At 55.7% G+C, this 22,156-nt stretch overlaps 1 protein-coding gene across 1 annotated transcript in view; it reads left to right on the plus strand.

Annotated features, from left to right (window-relative positions):
* Window positions 1-3,165: 3,165 nt before the first annotated feature.
* Window positions 3,166-22,156, plus strand: part of ALX4 (ALX homeobox 4) — a 35,480-nt gene continuing 16,489 nt past the window's right edge. Inside the window, exon 1 of the mRNA XM_059709596.1 lies at window positions 3,166-3,722. Coding sequence (XP_059565579.1) covers window positions 3,275-3,722 — 448 coding nt within the window. The 5' untranslated portion in view covers window positions 3,166-3,274. The remainder of the gene's footprint in view (window positions 3,723-22,156) is intronic.

The raw sequence follows: 22,156 nt of genomic DNA on the forward strand, positions 1-22,156 counted from the left end.
CTCTCTCTCCCTCTCCCTTCCTCTCTAATATATACACATTAAATATATAATTTTTTAAAGGTGTATGTGGGTAGGTGGTCAGACGCAGCACCCAAAGAAAGCAGGAGGCAATTTTTTGTGTCGAGTGCACACAGCGCAAAGGTTACAGAGAATATTGCGTAAGTGCAATTATACCCGTCTTGGGGTCATTCCTCCTTTGATCCCACCCCACGTGTCTCACTTCATATAGTCTTCCCCTGGGTCTAGGCCTGAAATTGGGGGTGGGGAGAGGGGAGGGGTTGCTGCCCCATTTGGGTGTTTGCAGGCAGCTTCTGGGCACAGAGATAGAAGCAGCCTGCTCACTTGGAATTCCTTGGCAAAAGTGCACCTCTCAGCCCCCAGGTCACATGGTGCTTTCATTCATTCATTCATTCAACGCACATTTTACGAGTGCCTACTATGTGGCAAGCACTGCACTGCTCTGAGCGAACTCACTGTTGCCACGCAGCTTCGAAGAGGCCAGCCAGCGCGCCCTTAATTTTGTTGTTTGATTCATGAAGAGGGAGAGGGAGAGCAACTCACCATCCACAGCGAGAAGAAACCAAAGATGTTGGGAACTGGTGCCTTTGCTGGGCAGTGGAAAGACCGAGGTCTGAGCCCTGGTTTTAATATTTTTCCACAAATATTTGGCATGACAGACACTGCCCTGGGGGACCCTCCAACTAGTGAGATCGAGATGAACGCCCACCCTGGCAACCAGACAACCATGAAGCCCAGGGCGCAGATGCTGTAAATTGCAGCACTAAAGCAAACTGGGACAGATGGGAGGGCTTCCTGGAGGAAGAGACTCTAGGCAGAACCCCAATCATTGTTGAGACAAAAGTGCAGCAGGGCCCTGGCTGGTGTGGCTCAGTTGGTTGAGCGTTGCCCCATGCACCCAAGGGTCACTGGTTGGATTCCTGGTCAGGGTACACCCAGGTTAGATTCCAGGTCAGCATGGGTGTGAAAAGCAACCAATCTATGTTTTCCTCTCTCTCTTTCCCTTCCTCTCTCTCTCTCTCTCTCTCTCATCAATACAATTTTTTTTTAAGTGCAGCAGTAAGATGGGGGGGATCCAGAACTTGGCAGGATCCAAGAACTGAAAGAAACTGGCTGGACAGCAGCCAGTTGGGACGATGGCAGGCTCAGCTCACCCACTTTTTGCTATCTGAGTTTGGAAAGCGAATTGGTGTCTCTGAGTATCAGTTTACCCATCTGCCAAATGGGCTTGACAAGGCAAGCACCTCCAGATTATTGGGGGTGTCCAGGAGGACGGCCTGTGGATAGCTTCCACACAATAGCTGCTCAACAAATACAAGATCCTCCTGGGGCTTAGATCTGTGAGCCAGAAAGGTGGGTGGACGGGCAGCAGGAAAGGGGCTCAGGCCTGGGCACCCCTGGCCACTGTTTAAGGAGCATCTTTATTAACATGCACTTCAAGGTAAGCGGCGATGGAGACCAGATGTGGGATCACAGTCACATTGAGGCATTAGTGGGGATGATGTTGAGGGGAGAAGCACAATCCCCCCCCCACCCCGTTATTTTTCTTTGAGAGACCTTAGGTGCAGAAGATTGCTTTCTGGCCTGCAGTCCTGGGTTCAGGGTGCTCAGGCCCTCCTTTTCCTTTGCCCCCTCAACTCTGACCCCACTCCCAGTCTCCTTTGAGGAGTTCTGTGCAGAACTGTGCAATGGAGCGCCAAGCACCCTGAGCTAGGTACCGCCTCCATCCGGGGATTTTCCCTGCACTTTATGGAGAGCTTCTCTAACCGGTCTCCTTCAACGGAGTCGTTCCATAGAGGGGAGATCCGTTTCCCCTGTTCTTTGCATGTTCTCTGTCCAAAAGGTCCTCCCAGGTTGGTGAAGGGGCTAGCTTCGGCCTGGGCTCCCAGGCTACCTCCGAGCTGTGTGACCTCGTCCAGGTGATCGCACCTCTCTGAGCCTCCATCTGCTCGTCGGAAAGTTGGGGACCCCAATCTCCACCACTCCCTGTTAAGTGTGGAAGGGGCTGTGGCTGGTCCCAGGGCCCCAGGCACGCTTCGGGAAAGGAAACCACAACCCATCAAACCAGAGATTACAGACCGCCTCACCCCCACCCCAGCAGTGAGCAGGTGACAGCGCAGCGACCGGGCGATGCCAGCGGGTCTCCAAACCCCACGCTCTCCACCCGGCCAGCCAGAGAGTCCCCTGGGCTGGGCGCAGACCTGAGGTGCGGGCGAGGAGGGGCGAGCAGGGCAAGAGGCCGCGCTCTGAAGCTTCTGACCCCCGGCCCAGCGGAGGGCTTCTCCCATGGCTGAGTGAACACAAGGCCCTCGGCGCCCCTACCCCGCACCCTCACCGTGGAGGGAAACAGCCAGACGTGAAAGGGGCCGCGCACAGGCCGGCGGCGGCGTGTGTGTTAATTTCACGGAGGAACCGACCGTGGGGAACACAGGCTGGAAACACAGAGGAAAAGGCACCAACGGGGAAGCCGGCAGCTGCGCCGCCCAATTCGCGCAGAAAGTGTGCAAAGGAATGCCTGCACCCCAGGCTAGGGCCCATCTGATTCCGAATGTCAAAACCTGTTAGGTGTTTTGGGGTTTTTTTTGTTTGTTTGTTTGCTTGCTTGCTTGTTTGTTTTTTAATCTGTCACTCAAGTTTTGCATGCCCCCCTCCCCTAGGCCAAAGCTGGGACCAGATCACTTCAGCGCAGCCTCGGGAGCCCTAAGGGTCCTGACACCTCCGCGGCCCCGCGCCTCGGGTAGAATCCTTAAGATTCTCCACCACCAGGGAGAGGAAAGAAAGCGCAGGGGCAGTGGAGGGAGAGGAGGGAGAACAGGGAGAAGGGGAGCAGGGGGGAGGGAGAAAGAAGGGATTCCGAGGGGAAAATTCACTCCCTCTCTATTCCCCCCGCCCCCTCACCCCTTCAAAAAACCTTAAGAGGGTTTTGGGAGATCTGGTCAACTTTCTGAAACATCTGAATCTTTTTACAGCACTCGGTTCTTTTCCTGGGCCAGCTGTGGAGGGGAGGAGGGAGAGGCGAGAGGAAGAAGAGAGAGAGAGAGAGAGAGAGAGAGAGAGAGAGAGAGAGAGAGAGAGAGAGAGAGAGAGAGAGAGAGAGCAGGGGAGGGAGGAGGGAGGTGGGAGGAGGGAGAGGGAGCAGGCCCGCCCGGAGCGCACAGCCACAGCCTCCTCGCTTCTCCAAACTCCCGGCCAGGGCGCGCGGTGGCGTCCTCGCGCTCTCGCTCGCGCCCCCGCCCGCCGCCCGCGCTCGCCCGGCATGAACGCGGAGACTTGCGTCTCTTACAGCGAGTCGCCGGCCGTGGCCATGGACGCCTACTACAGCCCGGTGTCGCAGAGTCGGGAGGGCTCGTCACCTTTCCGGGCGTACCCCGGCGGCGACAAGTTCGGTACCACTTTCCTGTCCGCCGCCGCCAAAGGGCAGGGCTTCGGGGACGCCAAGAGCCGGGCTCGCTACAGCGCGGGGCAGCCGGACCTGGTGACGCCCCTGGAGAGCGGCGCCGGGGCGCGGGGCTCTTTTAACAAGTTCCAGCCCCAGCCCCCCGCCCCGCAGCCGCCGCCGGCGCCGCAGCCGCAGCCCCAGCCGCCGGCGCCGCAGCCGCACCTCTACTTGCCACGAGGCGCCTGCAAGACGCCCCCGGACGGCAGCCTCAAGCTCCAGGAAGGCAGCGGTGGCCACAACGCGGCCCTGCAGGTCCCCTGCTACGGTGAGTGCACGTGCGGGTCCCTCGAGGCGGGGGACCCCGGGGCCCGTGGCTTCGGCGCCCTCGAAACCTCTCGGGCTTGCGGGTGGCAGGAGCTGTTGGGCTGAGGAGGTGCGGGGCCGAGCAGCGGCGACTCCCGGTAGAGAAATGGGGATCCGCTGCTCCCAAGGCGCCGTCTTGCCCCTTCATCTCGCCCTTCGCCAAGGCCAGGAGCGTTTGAGCTGTTGAACCCGACTTGGAGTTTGTGTCCCCCCTTCTGTGCTGTTTCCCCGACCACTCGCTTTGCGCTGCCTTCGGGCCGGCTCGGAAGCGGCTGGTCCTCCCGGCTCCCGGCTCCCGGCTCCCGGCTCCCGGCTCCCGGCTCCCGGCTCCCGGCTCCCGGCGGGAAACAGTTGCGGCTCAGCGCTCGGGCGCAGGGTCCCCGGCGGCCAAGGCCTCGCTCCCCGCCGGCCTGGAGGCTCCTCTGGCGGCGCCACAGGTGGGAGCGTCGCAGGTGCGGAGCGCGGTTGGAGCGCAGCCGTCGGAGCGCGCCCGGGATGCCCTGGAACAGGGACGCCGCACGGATTCGGGTCCGGAGTCGCCTGGGGCCGCGGAAGACCCGAGTCCAGTGGCCACCCGAGCGCGGCTCGCCGCCGGGAGGTGGGCCGGCCAAGGATCCGGAGCGTTTCTCTCTAGGCCAGCCGCGGAACAATGGTTTAGGGGTGACCGCAGGCAGGCAGAAAGCCGAAGATCAGGAGGGGCTCAGTGCGGGAAGAAGAGAAAAGTTTCTCTGTATGGACTTGGGCCCACAGGGAACCGAGGCCTGAATGACCTCTGGCCCCTGGAACGCAGGCCTGGGCCCCAGAGCTCAGCGACCATAGTGGAGAAGGGGGCCTCTCTCAAGGCGGCCTGGGCCAGAGCAGTGTGAAGCCTAAAGCCTGTCTTCCACAGACTGGGAATTGGTGAGCCCCGAGCTGGGAGCGAGGGAAACGGAGAGGGGAGGGGAAGTCTTCTCTGGACTAGGAACTCTAGGTACACAGTCTCCCCCTGAGGCCTCGGGCAGGGCCCTGGAGATGGGCGGGCGCTGACAGGGCAGTGGCTTCGGCGGAGAGGCACCAGGCCTGGGGACAGAAGTGGGACATGGTGGAGGCCTGGGCAGTGGGATAACCTTAGGAAAGCAGCCCAAGGCGAGCACTTTCTTGCACTCAAACAGGCTCTCCCTCAGGCTCAGAACTAGTTCATTAGGTGGTTGTTGACACGCACAAAAATTCGCACCATCATACCCCTGTCTACACTTGCATTCTACACACACACACACACACACACACACACACACAACCGCTTCCTCATGAGCCAACGTGGTCACACATCAGATACACTCACTCGTGTGGCCTGGGCACACATAATCACACACTCCCAAACCCATAGGGCAGGACTGAGAGCAGATTTAGAAGGATCCAGCAGCCTTTCCCCACTTCCTCCACCTTCCTGTTGGAATGAGATCAGATGCATTCAGATCACAGCCGCTCACAGCGCACACAGGTGCTCCTTCCACTCTCCGCAGCCGGCTTTCAGCCCTGTCCCCATGCACTGGCCTGCCTCCTGGCCTTGCCCAGGGCCCTCCTCATCCATGACAGTTGGGACTGTTAAGTGAGAGCAAGTCACAAACTGGGGGCCCCATGGAGGTGCACTGTGCAACCCCAGGAGACTGCGTGCTTTCTCTTCCATTGCACTGGGTTTTCATGTTTTACTAGTAAAGAAATTCGACAGTGAGGCTGCTGAAGAGGCTTACACTTTAGGCAAAGGGAGATCCCACGTTGCTTCCACATTCTTCTTTGGAAAATGCCTGCAGGTCCAGAGGAAAAGGGATAAGGGCTGGCCCCCTCCAAGCACCCCCTCTGAGCCCCACTGGGCCTTCCTTCACATGCCAGCTTGGCCTTTTCTCTGTTAGCCATTGGAGCTGCCCACAGTGTGACCTGAGAGCACGTAACTCCCCCACACCCCAGTCCCCAATAGTAAGGCCTTATTGGGTGGTAAATGTCCCCCAGGGAGAGAGGAGAGAGCAGGAGTCTAGCCTACCCTCTTCCACATTTCCATCGAGGAGGGAGGGGGCTCGGTGCTGTTGGGAATCTCGAGGCACCCAATTCTGAGGACAGGACAGGCGCCTGCCCCCACTGTGGGCAAAGCCATAAGCTGAAGGTTGGGACAAAAGGCAGGCAGACAGGGCCCCACTCCCTGGCTGCCCCAGGTGGAGGCACTACTCAGGGCAAAGCCACAAACAACCAGCAGCTCTGTTTCCTCTTTCCTTCCTCTCACCACCGAGTTTCCCTGCCCGGGAGGAGATCTCTGGTCCTTGTACAGAAGCGATTAGGCACATGAGGTACAAGATCAGGAGCCCCAGGCACCAAGAGGTGAGGCTCTGCCCTTTCCAGAGGCTCCCGGAGAAGAGCCTCCGGGGTAGACTCTAGAGACCGCCAGCAAGGAGGGGAACTGAGGCGTGTTCCCTCACTCACTTGTCAGACTGTATGTTCAAAAGGGGAGAAATGAGGTTCGAGGAAAAAGCCTTGCGATGTTCCCAGGAGTTCGGGGAAAATGGGGACAGACTGGGCCCTGGCGCTGGGCTTGGCAGACCTGGGGCCTGACCTCAGGTAGCTTCCACCTCGCAGCCTCCTTCCCAGCTCTGTTGGTCGGGGGCGGAAGCCAGTAACTACACCGAAGTTCCCTCCCGGCTCTCAGCCCTGGGAGCCACTCCGCGAGATCCAGGGGTTTTCCGCTACAGAAGTGCGAGCCTGGGGGTGGGAGCCGCTGCCTGGATGTGCGGAGGGAGCGCGCGGCAGGGCAGCCGCCTTGGTCTCCGTCAGCGGGATTTCCTCCGAGTCGCCAGGAGTAGAGGTGAGAAACCCTGGCCCTCTCTACCCCTAACCTGGCCTCGGTTTTCCGATCAGCACTGAACGGTCGAGGGCTCCAGGCGCAGGCGGCCCCCTGCAGCGCGGACACCTTCGCGTTTTCACCGAGAGTCCCACCGGGGTTTGGCCGGCTGCGATGCCGACCTCGCCAGGCTCTGGGGCGCCGGGCTCCTCGGTCAGCACTTCGACCTTCCGACGTCCCTGCCTATCTTTGGCCCGTGTTTGAGCGCATGGGCCCCAGGAGACACGCCAGGTTGGAGACCCGACATTCCTCGCCGCCACCGCCGGGGTGGGGGCTCAGGCACTTCGCCCTCAAACCCAGAGCCAGATCCCCGGGCCGCCCCAGGCGCGCCAGGCCCTGCCGTGCGCCCCCGACTCTTTTGGGAGCAGCCCCACTTCCTCTCTCTTTCGCTTTCGATTCGGTGCACGCAGGTTTTCGTTGCTCGCGGATCGCCACCCTCCCATCCACCGGCGAAGGCAGCGCTCTCTGCGCAGAGGTCCAGCCCGAGGCCTATGGGGCGCACTGAGGGCCGGTCCTGGTTTGTGGAATTAGACGCAATGTTCAAACGCTAGGGGTATGGGTTTCCCCGCACGGACACAATCACACACCACAAAATTGTCAGTTCTGCCCCAGTCGGGTGGTATTTGAATTTAGTCAAAGAACCAGCGTGGGTTCTTGAATGGGACCCCAAAGACGTGGGAAAACGAGATGCTGGCGGGAGCAGTCAGCTCGCTGGTGGTGAGGGGTGGGCCAGGGAGCGCCGGCGCCTGGAAGCGGTGACATCCCGACCCCCGTCAATTTTGGAGGAGAGGGAGCGAAGGAAGATGCTTTTAATTTTCTAGTTTTATAATTTCGATAGCCGCCAGCCTGCACCAAAAATCCCGCTTAAGCACTTACCTTCTCAAAGAGAAAAACGGAAGGCCTGGGTTAAAGAGCTAGTATTATTTTAAATCGATCGGTTTGAACGAAGTTTTCTTTCTTACGGATAGTGGACACACAGTGAAGTCCGCCCGGCTAAGTGGGGAGTCCGTTGGGAGAATGGCTGCGAGTGTGCGCAGTGTTGTAACCACCACCTGGACCCAGCGCCCCTGTCTGTGTTGTGTATATACACACGGAAACTTTGGGGGGACGTTTTGGGTAAGTTGTTCTAAGAAAATTGCAGAAGAGACCTCGGTGAGCTGGGGACCACGCCTGTGCCGGTCGGTGGCGTTTTCTTAGTTGGATGACTTTGTCCCGCGTTTGCGAGGTCCCCGACGCCGCTCGGCCGGAACCTCGCCGCCTCCGCCGCAGCCGCTACTGCTGTCGGGCTACCGCGGGGATGCCAAACCCCGAGCGGTGCACCCCGCGGCCCCGGAGCCGCCGTAGGAAAACTAGTTAAAATACACGCATCCAATCCAGCCAGAGTCCCTGAGGACTTTCGCTTTGGAGAGAGGCTGGGCGCACTCTCCCAGGGGACATCCCTCTCGTTATCTTGGCCTCAGCCCGCTTCTCTCTTCCCGCAGCTCTGCGCGCGCAGGGCTTTGTTTGGGTGGCACATGGACACATTGAAATTCGAACTGGAAATACTGCAATCTTTGCAGATACGGGGGTGAAGGGAGGTTGGGCTCCCGCGTGTTTGGCTTCTCCGCTGCCCCCTGGACCAGGTGCTGGAAGCCGCAAGCGGGGAAAGAAAGGGGAGGCTGCCAGAAGCGCCCGCGGCACCGCGGGCATGAAGCGGGAACGGTTGAGTGCACCGTGCGCCGTTCCCTGCGAGCAGGGGGACCTGGGAGAAAGCTTGGCAGGAGGTGTTTCCTCCGCTAGGCGCTTCAGCATCCTCAGCTCCCACGACCCCCAGGGACCTTGGCCCAGGATCTCACTGTCTTGGGACAATGAGATCCCAGCCTGTGCCTGGGCCCGCCTGCCAGGCGCCACCTGCCCGCAACAGCTGCGGGTGCCCGGAATTGCTAAGGTGACTGGGGAGCCACCAGACTAGGAAACCAAGACAGCGAGGTCCCGGCTACATGGAGAAGTGACATCGGCCAACCAACCGATGTGTTAAAAATGAAAGCCACCCTTGGTCTCTGTCCCGGGCCCTGGGCACCTCACTCCATTGGCTGGTTTGCCCTGGACAGTGAGACAAGGCCCCTCTTCCAGACGGGGCCCAACAAGCCCCCAACCGCAGGCTGGTGCCTCTCAGGGGACTGATGCCCCCAGGGGACTCCCCTCAGAGGTGCAGCCCCTACCTTCTCCTCTGGTCTGCAGGTGTGCAAATGAGCCACGCCCCCACCTCCATGCAAGACGCTCCTTCCTCGCCCAGTACTGGGGTGCAGGGGCCTGGGAGCAGCAAACACTGTGCCACTGGGAAGCTGGTATTCCCAGAAAGCAGAAGCTGCCCCCTGCCCCCCCCCCCCGTGTGTCCAGGGTGCTGCCTCCAGGCCACCGGGCACACCAGACCCGTGCCCACCACCTATCCCCAGTGCGATCTGTCTCCTTAGCAAAGACCCACTTCTCTACCCCCTCCCACCCTAGACTGCCAACATCAAGGAGGAGGAGGAGGAGGAGGAGGAGGAGGGAGAAGCTTCGTGGGGAGAAGAGACAGGCAAAGGGGAGACTCAGAGGAGGGAAAGGCGGGGCGCCCAGTAGTGACCGGGGCAGCAGGCAGATTCCAATTCCAAGTGGAGGCAGTTGAGGGGGGCGGGTCACCGTGGCATCCATACCATCCAAAATGCCTTTTAGGAGAGGAGGGTGACTGGGAGATACTGGCGTGGGGGGTGGGGGTGGGGGTGAAAGAGGCGCCATAGTCCTTCCAGTACCAGGCTGTCCCTGTGACCCGCTGCTTGTACTTGGGACCTCCAGAGAGAGGCCGCTGGGCGCCTGTGCGAAGCCCTGCGTGCTTCTTGGGGTTCAGAGAGCAGATGGCCTTGGAGGGGATTCTCCTTCCAAACGGGCCACGCATCGTGGGTGTCCACGCTGGGCGCCTCACATGCGGACTGCCGGCGACCCAGTCGGGGCAAAGCGGCCGGCCCGCGGCGCGCTCCTCGGCTGTGCTGGAGAAGACCGAGAGGCTGTGGAAGGTTTGGTCTGCGACACCAAGGTCCAGCTCGACACAAGCACCGGTCAGGGCGGTCAGCATGGCCTTGGGAGAGTCCCTTCCTCTTCCCGTCCTGGTCTGGATTGTAGCTGTGAAACGTTGGAGCTTGGACAAGTTTCAAAGACCCTCGGGGCAGGGGGTTTCGGTGCCTGGACCAGTTTGGACCCGCCTTCCCCATGTTTCCCTCCTCTTCCCACCCGTACATACATTTGTGTCCAGGAGAAATCGGACAGAGTGGACAGAAGATGGGCCCTGGGGGCTCCCTAGGGCAGTGATGGCGAACCTTTTGAGCTCGGCGTGTCAGCATTTTGAAAAACCCTAACTTAACTCTGGTGCCGTGTCACATATAGAAATTTTTTGATATTTGCAACCATCGTAAAACAAAGATTTATAGTTTTGATATTTATTTTATATATTTAAATGCCATTTAACAAAGAAAAATCAACCCAAAAAATGAGTTCGCGTGTCACCTCTGACACGCGTGTCATAGGTTCGCCATCACTGCCCTAGGGTGTGCTAAAGGCACAGGGACCAAGTGGGCTGCAGTCTTGGGGGGAGGGCTGCAGTGGGGTGCAGGCTCTAGATGCCAGGCTGGGGCTTAAATGTGGAGGGGGGAGCTATGGGTGTCTTCATGCTCACAAGTGGCCAGGCTCAAGCCGAGGCTCTGGAGTTCCTGGCCCCTCCCGGCCACTCAAGTGCTGTCTCCACTCATCTTCCCTGCTCTGCATCCACTGAGCACCTCCGCGCAGACCTGGTCCTGGGAGGACAAGCCGAGCACCTGCCTGCTACCCTCTGGCTTACGTCCTTCCAGGGCATATGTTTGGGCATAGTAAGTGCTTACTGACTGGAAGGGTGAATGAAGAATTGTGTCTCATTCACAGTGTGGCTGGAGCATGGGTAGGGTCTCCCGTGAGCATATCCCAGGACCTTTGTCGTGAGTGGAGGCCTGGGGTTTGTGTAAACACGTCCACAGCATGAACACAGGTGAGTGTTCGGGTGTACTCATCTGTGTGCACTCCTGTGTGGCAGAAGGGCAGGGTCCCCAGTACATGAGTGTCGTGTGTTCGAGGGCAAGTATCTACGTACGATGCCAGGGAAACAGTACTAAGCGCCTGTGCGTCGCTGCCAGTGGCCTTCCCTGCCCCTGGCTCCTCCTGGAGGCTGACTCATCCAGTGGCAGGCAAAGTCTCGCTGTGGCCCATGGGGGTGGCATCCAATCCCCAGCATCTTCCAGGGCCCTCCACAGGGTCCCCCCAGCCCACCCACACTGCAGCGAGGCCTCCCCTTGACCCCCAGCTCCTGCGTATACCCTCTGCCCTATGTGGCTCACTCTGGAGAGAAACCATCGTCTGCACCGTCTTTTTGCATGTTGCAGATCCCATTTAGCAGATGAGCAAACTGAGGCCCAAAGAGAAGTGGGACCCTGTAAACAGGTTAATGGGAAGAAGGGAACCACTGCTAGGGGTGGAGGAGGAAAGACTTGGGAAATATCTGCTCAGGCTCACCCACTTCCTTCATTGTAACCCCTCCTGTACAGGGCACACTCTCTGTGCACCAAATACCGTAGATGCTTGTTCCTCCCTTTTTAGAAATAGGGCGACCCCGCCACCAGTTCCTGGGGATTGCAGTGGCAACAGGAGAGCAGCCATGGAGTCCCTGTGGGATTGCAGGTCCTCATCCTACCTGTGACCGGGCAGGGCTGGACCCCTGCTCTCTGCCTGGCTCCCTGGGCCAGGATTTCTTTTCTAAAAGGTGGAAACCACGAGGGTTTGTGCCTGGGGGTTTAACTGAGGCCCCATGACTGACCTCCTCCTCTCTCAGTTGACCATGTGCCAGGCCCGGAGCCTCAGTGGCGTCCAGGAGCCCTGGTCCTGCCCACCCACGCACAATGGGTCCTGGTGTCAGGTGGGGTGTCCCACCTAGTGTTGGAAGAGGCACCAGACGTCTGCTGGCCCAGATGTCCTGTTTCACAGAGGAGGGGACTGAAGCGCCTGATTCCACTCACTCATTGCTCACCAAACTTAGCCCGTCACCGTGCCAGGCCTTGTGGGGGGTTCCGAGAAGCGCTGGACACAGCCCTGCCTTCAGGTCCGGGGCGGGCACAGGATTGTAACTTGGCGGGTCCAGTGCATTGGGCAGTGCTGGAATGGGTTGTCCTGACTCAGGCTGGCAGAGGAGGGCAGCTTGGGTGTGTAGTGGCGGGAAGGGCTGTCCGCCAGGCGTGGGGCTCCTTAGAAGCCCCCCTCCAGGTGGGCATCCCCTTGCCCAGGAAGGGGTGGTCTCAGAGAAGTTGAGGGAAGCTGGGAGTTGCCACAGGCCCAGATCTTCTCTGGTAGCTGAAAAGCCCTTGCTGCTTCTCTCCTTTCTCTTCCCTCCGTCCCCCCCGCCCCCATGCCTTCTCTGGAGATCAAGAGATCCGAGTTCAAGTCCTGACTTTTCCATGGAAATAGCCATGTGTCTTTGGAACAATCCCCTTATTTCTCTGATTTCACTCCTATTTTTTCATTTGTAAAACGGGACTGTTTGGGCCTGTCCTATGAGGAAGGGGAGCGAGGGGTGTTGGTGCAGAGAGGTACTGTGCCTGCAGCACCTTCACAGAAGGAGACTGAAGTGCCTGATGCCATGAGAGCGGAGGAGGTCAGTCAGGTGGCCTCAGTTAACCCCCTCAGGTGCATCCTGCAAGGTCAAGTGCTTTTGGGAGGAGGACGAAGGGCCCCACTCCCTCTCGTTATCTGTCCCCTCCCCTCTGAAGCTGTCAGTCTGTTCTCAGTATACATGGGTCTGTCTCTACTTTGTTTGTTAGTTTATTTTGTTCATTAGCTTCCACATATAAGTGAACTAAAAATATTTCTATCCTCTCTTCCTTCCTCCTTCCTTGGAATCAAGGCCTGGGGTGAGAACCTGACATCTCCTCTCCCCCGAAAAGCTCTGTTCCACTTTCCATCCCTATGAATTTCCCGCTTTAGGTATCTCATAGACGTGGGACCAGCAGCCATGCTTGTCCTTTTGTGTCCGGCCATTTGTATATCTTCTTTGGAGAAAAGTCTATCCAGGTTCTTTGCCCGTTTTTGGATGGGGTTGTTTTGTTGTGCTGGTGGGTGTTGTTGAGTGGCAGGGGTTCGGTTCTGGATATTAATCCCTTATCAGATACGAGATTTGCAAATTTTTCCACTCATTCTGTGGGTTGTCTTTAACTCTCCAGATGGTGTCCTTTTGTTGCAAAATGTTTTTACTGAATTTGCTGAAATGCAGTTCATTAGTGTTATTTAGTTTCCCATGCTTTCTGTGTTATGGCCGAGAAATCAGTGCTCCCTCCAGAATCATGAAGACGTTCCCCTCGGTTTTCTTCTGAGAGTTTTATAGTTTTGCCTCTAAAGTTGAGGTCTTTGATCCATTTTGAGTTAATTTTTGCCGATAGTATGAGATAAGGGTCCAACATCATTCTTTTGCATGTGGACATTCGGTTTTCCCAGAACCATTTGTTGAAAAGACTGCCCTTTCTCCATCGAATGACCTTGGCACTTTTGTCAAAGACCAACTGGCCATATATCTGAGAGCTTATTTTCTAGGCTCTCTGTCCTGTCCCACTGGTCTGCCTGTCTGTCCCTTGCGTGCCTTCTTAAGTAAAGTCCAGAATCCCAGAAAATGGGGAACCTTGCAAGTTAACCCGCCCCTCCCCTCCCCTCCAGGCCAGTGACTGACAGGTCAAAGAGATTCAGCTCAGAGACAGCGGGTTCGGAGCCTCCATGTACATCCGCTGACCCTCCTGTGAGAGCCTGCTTCTGGGGGAAATTCTCAGGGGCTCTTAGGGTCCACACACCTGACAGGCCCACATTTGGGACCTACTTCCTTAGGTAAGATGACCCCAGAGGCCCGCTCTGTGGAGCTGGAGGAGCTCCAGGAGGGAAGGCCTCTGTCCACGTTCCCCCCCCCTCCCACTCCAGCATGTTGCCCTGTGAATACAGTCGCCCCCCCTTATCCATGGAGGGTACATTCCGAGACCCCCAGCAGGATGCCTGAAACTGCAGATAGTCCTGAACCCTACATACACTATGCTTTGTCCTACACACACACCTATGATGAAGCTTATAAATTAGGCACAGTAAAAGACTAACAACAACAATAAAATAGAACAATAATAACAATATGCTGTCATAAAAGTTATGTGAATGGCTCGGGGGCCATTATTAAGTAAAATGAGGGTCACAGCACAAGATTTTATCACACTGCTCAGAAGGGCGCACCATTTAAAACGTATGAATTATTTCTGGAATTTTCCATTAAATATTTTTGGGCCTCTGCTGCCCACGGCTAACTGGAAGTGTGGAAAGCGGGGCTGTGGATAAAGGGGCTGCTGATAGACAGGACTGCTTGAGCCTGTCACCCAGCGGGTGTCAAAGGCAAGCTTCAGGCACAGTTTCTAGTATTCCTAGAATCTTCTAGAAACTTTGTTCTTTCCCCAGTTGGGCTGGAAGGCTGCCTAAAACTTCAGGTGCCTCTGGTCTGGGGAGGCTGGTGTAGCCGGGACCTGGCGACAGATCTCCGCTGTGCACTTGGCACATTGGTTGAACTTTCCCCCTTAGTTTCCTTATCCCTAAGGTGGGGATAAGAATACCTACCTTTCAGGAATATTGTGAGGATTCGTAAGGGGACGTGAGCAAGGAGCTCAGGACAGTTCCTAAAACAGATCAACGTTAGCTGTCACTGTCGAGGGGGTTTTGTGGGAACTCTGACTGTGTCGGTCTGGTCAAAACTGTAACAGACGGTTATCGCTGACCTCAATGCACAAAATTGGAAAATTATTACTTGAGCTACACTGTGTGGTTAACAAAATCTTTTCAAATATGGATGAGTGATGAGAGGAATGAGGCTGGCTCTCTGCCTCGCATGAGGGCAGGAGGCATCCAAGTCCGGGGAGGGGCACCCCTAGGCCCCTCGGATCCTATAGACCCCCTCATCTCCCCGCTGCTGCACCTTGTACCCAGGCAGCGTGAGCGAATGTCTGTTCTCTGTGTTCATCTGGCCTCCACCTTCAGACCAGGAGGCCCCCAAGGGCGAGGCTTGTGCGGTGTTCATCTCTGTGTGGGCACAGCTGGGCACAGAGAATGGCAGGGGGTTCTGCACCTTCTCTGGGCTCCGGCTGGCCCCTCTGTGATAGGGAGCATCTGTTCAGTGTCGCCCAGGGGCCAGGCCTGACTGGGATCTCTCACTGAAGCCTTTTGAGAGGTGCTAGCAGCCCGGATTTACAGGTGAAGAAGGGGAGAGCCACCCTGGGCCACTGTCCCTGCTGTGAACTCGGCTCAGGCCCCCTAGCAAAAGTCAGGCCTTTCCTCCCCACGCCTCTGCCCCGGGGGCTGCTGCCTGCTGCCTGGGTGGCCTCACGCCTGTGCCCATCAGACAGGACCAAGCACAGGACGCGGTTGGGAGGGGTTGTCAGTACACAGCCCACCGCCTCCCTCCGCCGCTGACATGGCCACGCATCCTGACTGCCCAGGCCCCACCTCCCCCTCCTTCCAGAACCTTCCTCAGAAACAGCCCAGGGCTGCTCCCACGCGTGGGAGGAACCAACAAACCCCGCCCCAAACTCCTGATCACTGACCACGTGAAATGGCCTCCTGGTCAGCTCCGCATCAGCATCTGGACCGACTTGGAGAAGCACTGCCTGAGCCGACATGGCCCTGAGTCACTGTGGTCAGTTTCTGGAATGGCCACTCCCCACCCCCAGTCTCAGGTGGTCTGAAGGAGGCACAGGACGCGCCCACGGAGAAACTTGTCCTTGAGCACTTGAACGTTCACACGCCCACGTAAGAAAGTGGCCCAGGTGTCAGCAGGAGTGTAAGTAGGAGCGAGGTTTCTGTAAGTCATTCACAATGACCTGAGCGCGGTCTGCTGGCCTGTGAGCCACACGGAGCTCAATGCAGCGACGAAAACGACAGTTTCCATCGCGTGGTTGTGTCTTCGCGTTGCCGCCTCAGTCAGTCAAAGTGTGTTTATGTGCGGGTCTTCCTTAAACATAAACCAGAAGTTGTTTGTTTGTTTTTAATATTTATTTACTTGTTGAAAGTATTACATAGGTCCTCCTCCCCCCCTCCCCCCATTAACCTCTCCCAGCCTGCTCCCGCCTCCTCCCCGCCCTCCCCCGAGGCCCTCACCACCCCATTGTCTGTGTCCACAGGTTACGCAGATATGCAGACAAGTTCATTGGTTGATCCCTTCCCACCCACCCACCCTCCCCTGCCTTCCCTCTGAGGTTCAACAGTCTGTTCACACTTCCGTGTCTCTGGGCCTATTTTTGTTCATCAGTTTATTTGGTTCATTAGATTAAACAGGAAGTTTTTTAAAAAAAATACGTAAAATGAAGTTAACATCTGATTTGTACAGTGGTGACAAAGGCTTTGCCCCATGTAGTCTTCGTTGTATCGATGCGCAATGGGCCCTGATTGAGGGGGCCCTGGCGGCTACTTTGGACAGATGCCTGTAAGTGTCCATGGCAGCTGGACTGGAGGGGGACCCTGAGCTGAGGAGAGTGCACCTGGGGAAGGAGGCACGCGTGGGTGAGACGTTCACAGGTCGAGTGATTTTGCTCAGTTCTTACAGCTACGCTGGCCTAACTTGCCCCCAAGTAATAACTATTAATACATCACAGCCAATTCCCATTGGGAGGCGCAGTCCTGAGGGTCCATGTGAGCACTGGGGGGCGAGGGGTCTCGTCTCCATATCCTGCCTGCGAGGTGTGGGGTGGGGCTGAGCTCTGGGACTTGTTGTGGGGGTGAAGGGAGACTGGGAGGCTCCCTCTGCCCCTCTGAGAGTGGACCCCGTGTGGGTCAGCTCCCCTTCCCCTGCCAGGTGCCAGGATCTCCTGCGGGGACTGGAGGCAGGGCTGGGGGAGGGGGCCTGGACGGGCCTGGAAGGTGGGAGCTGGGAAACCTCCAGTGTGTGAGAGGAGAGCAGCTAAGGGCAGTTAGAGTCCCTTAGCCTGAGGTCAGGAGCCCCACCCCAGTGAACATCAGGAAGTGATATTCAAGTTTAGCCATAAAGGGGGCTTCTCATGGTGACCCTAAAGCTCAGTGTAGCCCTCTGCGATGGAAATCTCTGCTGGGGCTCCATCGTATCTCCCGGGGCCCGATGAAGCCTGTCTGCTCCTCCCAAGAGCCCGGCTCTGTAAGAAAGACACCTCGTCGCCGCCCTGGGAGGCAACGGGCACCACCTGGGCTTGCAGCTGCACCGCTGGGCTTCAGCCCCAGCTCTGCCCCCTCCGAGCTCTGTGATCTCAGGCAAGTTATTAAACTAGTCTGACCTCAGTTACTTCCTCTGCTAAATGGGCAGCAACACTGACCTCCTGGGTATCTGGGGAGGATCACGCACAGCAGTGGATGGTTCAGCACCGCTCAGACACAAGGGATTACATTATTGTTGTTTCTATTATTGTCAGCAGCCCCGGTGGGAGGCCCCGAAGGCTTCTCTCACTGGGTCATTTATGACCAATCTGGGGAGTTGGGAGTGTCCTGCTTTACCAGAAATGGAACATGCCTTGCCAAGACCTCTCTGGTTTTCAGTACTCGGTTCAAGGCCATGCATGGCTGAAACGTCTCCCCACCTTTCCCACCAGGACTGCCTGCTCCTCCCTGTGGACCTGCTGTGCCCAGGATGCTCTGGGCCTGGTAACCCTTGACCTGTCTGTCCCCTCCATGAGGCCATGACTAAGGGGAGGCCCTGGGGAGGTGTTCAGTGAATGAACAAGCAGGTGACCCAAGGATTTGATAAATGAAATCTAGACATAGCATGTGGGAGAAGACAGGGAAAAAGAATCAGGGCATAAGCTGGGGGTGGAGGGGACCTAGGACCGGATGGAGCAGGCCGGGCGGGCTGCAGGCAGGACAGAGGGCCTAAGGGACACTGGCTAGTGGACTTTCTCCCCCCCACCCCCAATTTCTTAAAAATATTTTTTATTGATTTCAGAGAGGAAAGGAGAGGGAGAGATCATTGATTGGCTGCCTCCTGCACGCCCCCTCCTGGGGATGGAGCCCGCAACCTGGCATGTGCCCTGATGGGGAATTGAACCCTGACCTCCTGGTTCATAGGTCGATGCTCAACCACTGAGCCCTGCTGGCCGGGCTCCCCAGTTTTTTATTGTGCTAAAATACACATACCAAATTTACCACCTTCGTCATTTTTAAGTGTGAGGTCAGTGGTATTAAGTGTACTAATAATGTTGTGCAACCATCACCACCATCCATCTCCATAGCTCTTTTCATCTTGTAAAACTAAAACTCTGTACCCCATTAAACCACGAGTCCCCGCCCCCATCACCCAGCAACCCCATGCTGCTTTCTGTCTCCATGAACTTGACTACTCGAGGCACCTCATCGCAGTGGAGTCCTGCAGGATTTGTCTTTTGGTGACTGGCTTATTTCACTCAGCTTGATATCCTGACGATTTATCCATGTGTCAGAACTTCCTTCTTTGAGGCTGAATAATACTCCCATGCACTGCATACGCCACAGTTTGCTTGTCCAGTCACCCACTGATGGACACCTGGGTTGTCCCCGGGTATTAGTTGTCGGTAGGTTTTCTATCTCACCACTTTTTTTTTTATACAAGGAAACCTCACTCATTTACTCTAACTGTGGAAAGCTGAAATTATAATAGGCTCAAAAAATAAAATATTTTTTTTAACTAAGTTCCAACAGTAGCTGGACCTCACCGAACAAAATACTGCCTCCTACAGGCCTCAGAGGAGCTGTATGGGGACCATGTGCTCTGAGTGAAAGTGAAGGTTTCCGAACGGCAGCGGGGAAGGAAGGCTTGTTCCCAGAGTTGGCATCTATCTTGTGATTTTAATGACAAAATCACAAGAGGCCGTGGCCGGTGTGGGGTAGGTGGGAGGTTGCTAACTGAACTCCAGTCTGGGTGCTGTTCAAAGGATTACAAATACAGGTTCCGAAGTAGGATTCCTGGATAAAGTGGTTTTCCCCCATTTACCCACATTCTTCTTTAAAACAAATTTTTATAATAAGTTAATTTCAGACTTTAAGAAAAGGTTTACAAGTACAAAGAATTCCCAGATGCCCTTTATGCCAATTCTCCAAATGTTAATATTTCATCATATTTGCGGTATCAATCTCTCTTGCATTCTCTCTATGTATATATTGTATCTATGTTCATAATATGCATATGAACATAACATATACATATTATTTCTTTACGAACTTAAGAGAAAGTTGCAAACATATGCCTCTTTACCTCTCAATACTTCAGTATTTGGAAGAAAATGAATGCAAACCAAGACATAATGTCAGGGAGAGAACAAGAAAGAGGTAGTTGGGTATAAGCTGGGGGATGTTGGAGACCCTGAAAACAAGTCCTGAGAAAAGGCACTGGTCCACACTGGCGGTCCCAGGTGTCACAGGTTCTATCGGGGCCAGCACTGAAGGTGGGCTGTGATGGGGCTGACATAGAGGCATCTGGGGAAGCCATTTTCCTGAGTCCCAACCGTTTCCGCTTCCTCCTTGACCTGTGTCCTGGGGCCCTGTCCCAGTCCCACACAGGGTACCCACCCAGGAAGGTCCAGAGGAAATGCCCAGGCTTTGGGTTCAGACCCTAGCTCTGCCTCTTACCAGTTGAATGTTCTTAGACAAGTCATTTACTCCCTCTGGCCTCAGTTTCTGGGCCTGTGGAATGGGGATATTTCACAAAGTTGTAAAGAGTCAGTAACCGTGACCATGATGGGTGATAGACGTCCTAGGACTGGGCAAAGCATGAAGCACAGCTCCTGGTTTTTAGGGAGAGCTCAGTGCTCATTCGGTTTCCTTCCTTGGCCATGGGAAGCCCCCTCCATCCTCTCGACCAGAAAAAGACCCCCACCCGCCTGGGCAGGAAGAACAGAGAGCGCTTCTGTCTGCAGCCCGGTCTCTGCTGAGTCTCCCTTGGGAAGAACCCACAGAAGAGTTGGCATCCAATCTGCCAGCCACATGGAAAGCCAACTAGGCAAAACACCAGGGGCCCTGGGGAGGGGTGCGTTTCTCAGCTCATTTGCAAGTAGCTGGAGAGGCAGGACTCCCAGGCTCTGCAAGGGAAGCAGCTCCGGAATACAGGGAGTTCCGGGCAGGCTGCTACTCGCGCCGGTGCCATGCGCAGGCTCCCTCTCTCCGAGCCTGTTTTCCTACCTCAGACCACCATGGGGACATTTCGAGAGGATCAAAATGAGTCGAGAATGTGAAAACCCTCAGAACTAGAGGAGGAAATGGCTCCGTGGGGAGGAGCAGGGACCCACCTCACCCAGCTGTGTCCCTTGTTGTGCCAGGACAACAGCAGACACATAGCAGGACTGAGTAACTACTTGCGTGGCAAACCCACTCAGGTAACCAAAGTTATAGAAACTTCCTCCAGGGACTGGGGCCCTGAGGCACCACCTTTGCCCAGAGAAACTTTATTGGGACGGCAGTGCCTCCTAGTGGCCAGTGTGAGCAACTGCAGCCTTGATTCTGGCCACCTGGGAGTGTGGCTCTACCACCTACTGGCAGGGGCCAGGGACCCCACCCTGGGGTGAGCAGAGCATCCCAAGACCCAGTGACGCCTCCTCTTAGCTTCCTGTAGAGGCTGTTCCCTCTCCACAACCCTCCCTTGCCCCCTGCTCCCTGGCTAAGATTTGAACAATACTGATTGCGCTGAGGAAACAGAAAAGCCAAGCGTTTGTCCCGGCCACAGAAGCTGCGGGGCCACCTTTGGTCTTCATGGCCTGCCCTGAGGCTGGTTTCCTTGCGCCCCCTCATTCCACATGGTCTGCCCTCTCACCCGATGCTGCAGCCACCCCCAACCCCCACCCCACAAGCAGTGTGTGCCGAGGGACAAGGCCTGGGTCACTGTTCTGTGGAGCCCTAGTTACCCTCAGCAGGGCAGACCAAGCTGCCCCAGTGCCCCCAAGGGCAGGAGCCCAGGCGCTGGCTCAGGACCCAGCAGCACATCAGAGAGGCCCGGCTCTGAGCTCCTCAGAGTCTGCTGGGGGCGCAGCCCCGTGAATCAGCCTCAAAGGCAGGGAATTCAGTGCTGAAGAGGGGAGCCCACCCTGGAGTCAGGTTGGAAGAAGGGTCACCTTGGAAACCCAATAGAAGCAATTCACAAAAATAAACCCAACCGAAGCCGTTCACAACAAATGAAAGGTTTAACTTCACTGGTTATGTCAGACATGTGAATTCAAACACAATTTTGCTTTTATCCGTCACACTGGCAAAGATTTAAAAACAGTATGGCCCTGCAGCAGCAGGCACGCTGCTGGTCACTGAGGAAGTGGGCGCGTTTTTAGAAGACAGTTTGGCCGTGTCATCCTAGGTCTGAAGGTGTGTGCATGATTTAACTCGGTATTTCTAGTGCTTGGAGCTGCTTCTAAGGAAACCATGAGGGTACTGAGGGATTTAATGATAAGGATGGTCATCACAGGCCTGCGATAATTTCAGAGAGTCAGAAACCCAGCAGTGGAAGATTGATAAGATAAAATAGAGTTTGTCTACGTGGTGAAATACTATGCAGCCATGAAAAATGATGTGGTGGAAGAATATAGAACAGCATGGAAAGATGTACAGGATAGTCTTAGGTAAAAAAGACTTAGAGAAAATAGGGTCTGTGTGTGTGAGTGTGTGTGTGAGTGTGTGTGTGTGTGTGTGCACGTGTGTGTGAGTGTGTGTGTTATCCAAGAGGCCTCAGAGTCACGGAGGGGCCCAGTTTGTGAGGATGTGGCCAGTGCCCACTGCAAAAGGGGGCTTTCTCTGAAGCTTCTCCCCTTCCTCCACCCCATTCCAAGTGGCACTCACGCCCCTCCTCCCAAGATCCCACAGCGGTGCCCATCATCTACCCAGAGCAGGCATCATTGATGGCTGCTTTCAAATAGCATTTTAAACTGATAAAGGCAATTCCTGTTCATGGTAGGATAAACAGAAAATTAATTCAAACCAGAAACAAACAAACAAAGGAACAAAATTAACCCATATACCTGTGTTCTTACCTCTGGAAACCTTTAGTATTTTCTAAGGACAGATACTCCACCCACCCACCCCCTTTCCCCATCTCTCAAATGAGATTTACTAATATATTATGAACATTTTTCCAAGTACTAAAATGCTATTCTTCTATAATGTCGGTTTTTTTCATTTGTTCATCAAATGCTTAGTGAACACCTACTACGTGCCAGCCACAATGCTAGGCAATAGAATGAAGGTAAACAAAACAAATATATTCAGATATACTCCCTTATTTTATGGAAGGGGCAGAGAGACAATAAACAAAGGGGAAAAAACAAATACGAGGTGTACCGGTTAATAATGCCGATCTTTTCCAACAGGTGGAGTTACACATATGTTGACACTAGTAAATACGTAATAATATGTGTCAAATGCCAAGAAAGAAACAGTCTGCAGGGGAAAGATCTTCCATTTATAGAACCATCGTCCTTAATTTAACCAATGTCCTTTCCCAGACAGCCCGGTTA

The sequence above is a fragment of the Myotis daubentonii genome, chromosome 9, assembly GCF_963259705.1.
Source record: "Myotis daubentonii chromosome 9, mMyoDau2.1, whole genome shotgun sequence".
In the NCBI taxonomy this organism is placed as follows: Eukaryota; Metazoa; Chordata; class Mammalia; order Chiroptera; family Vespertilionidae; genus Myotis; species Myotis daubentonii.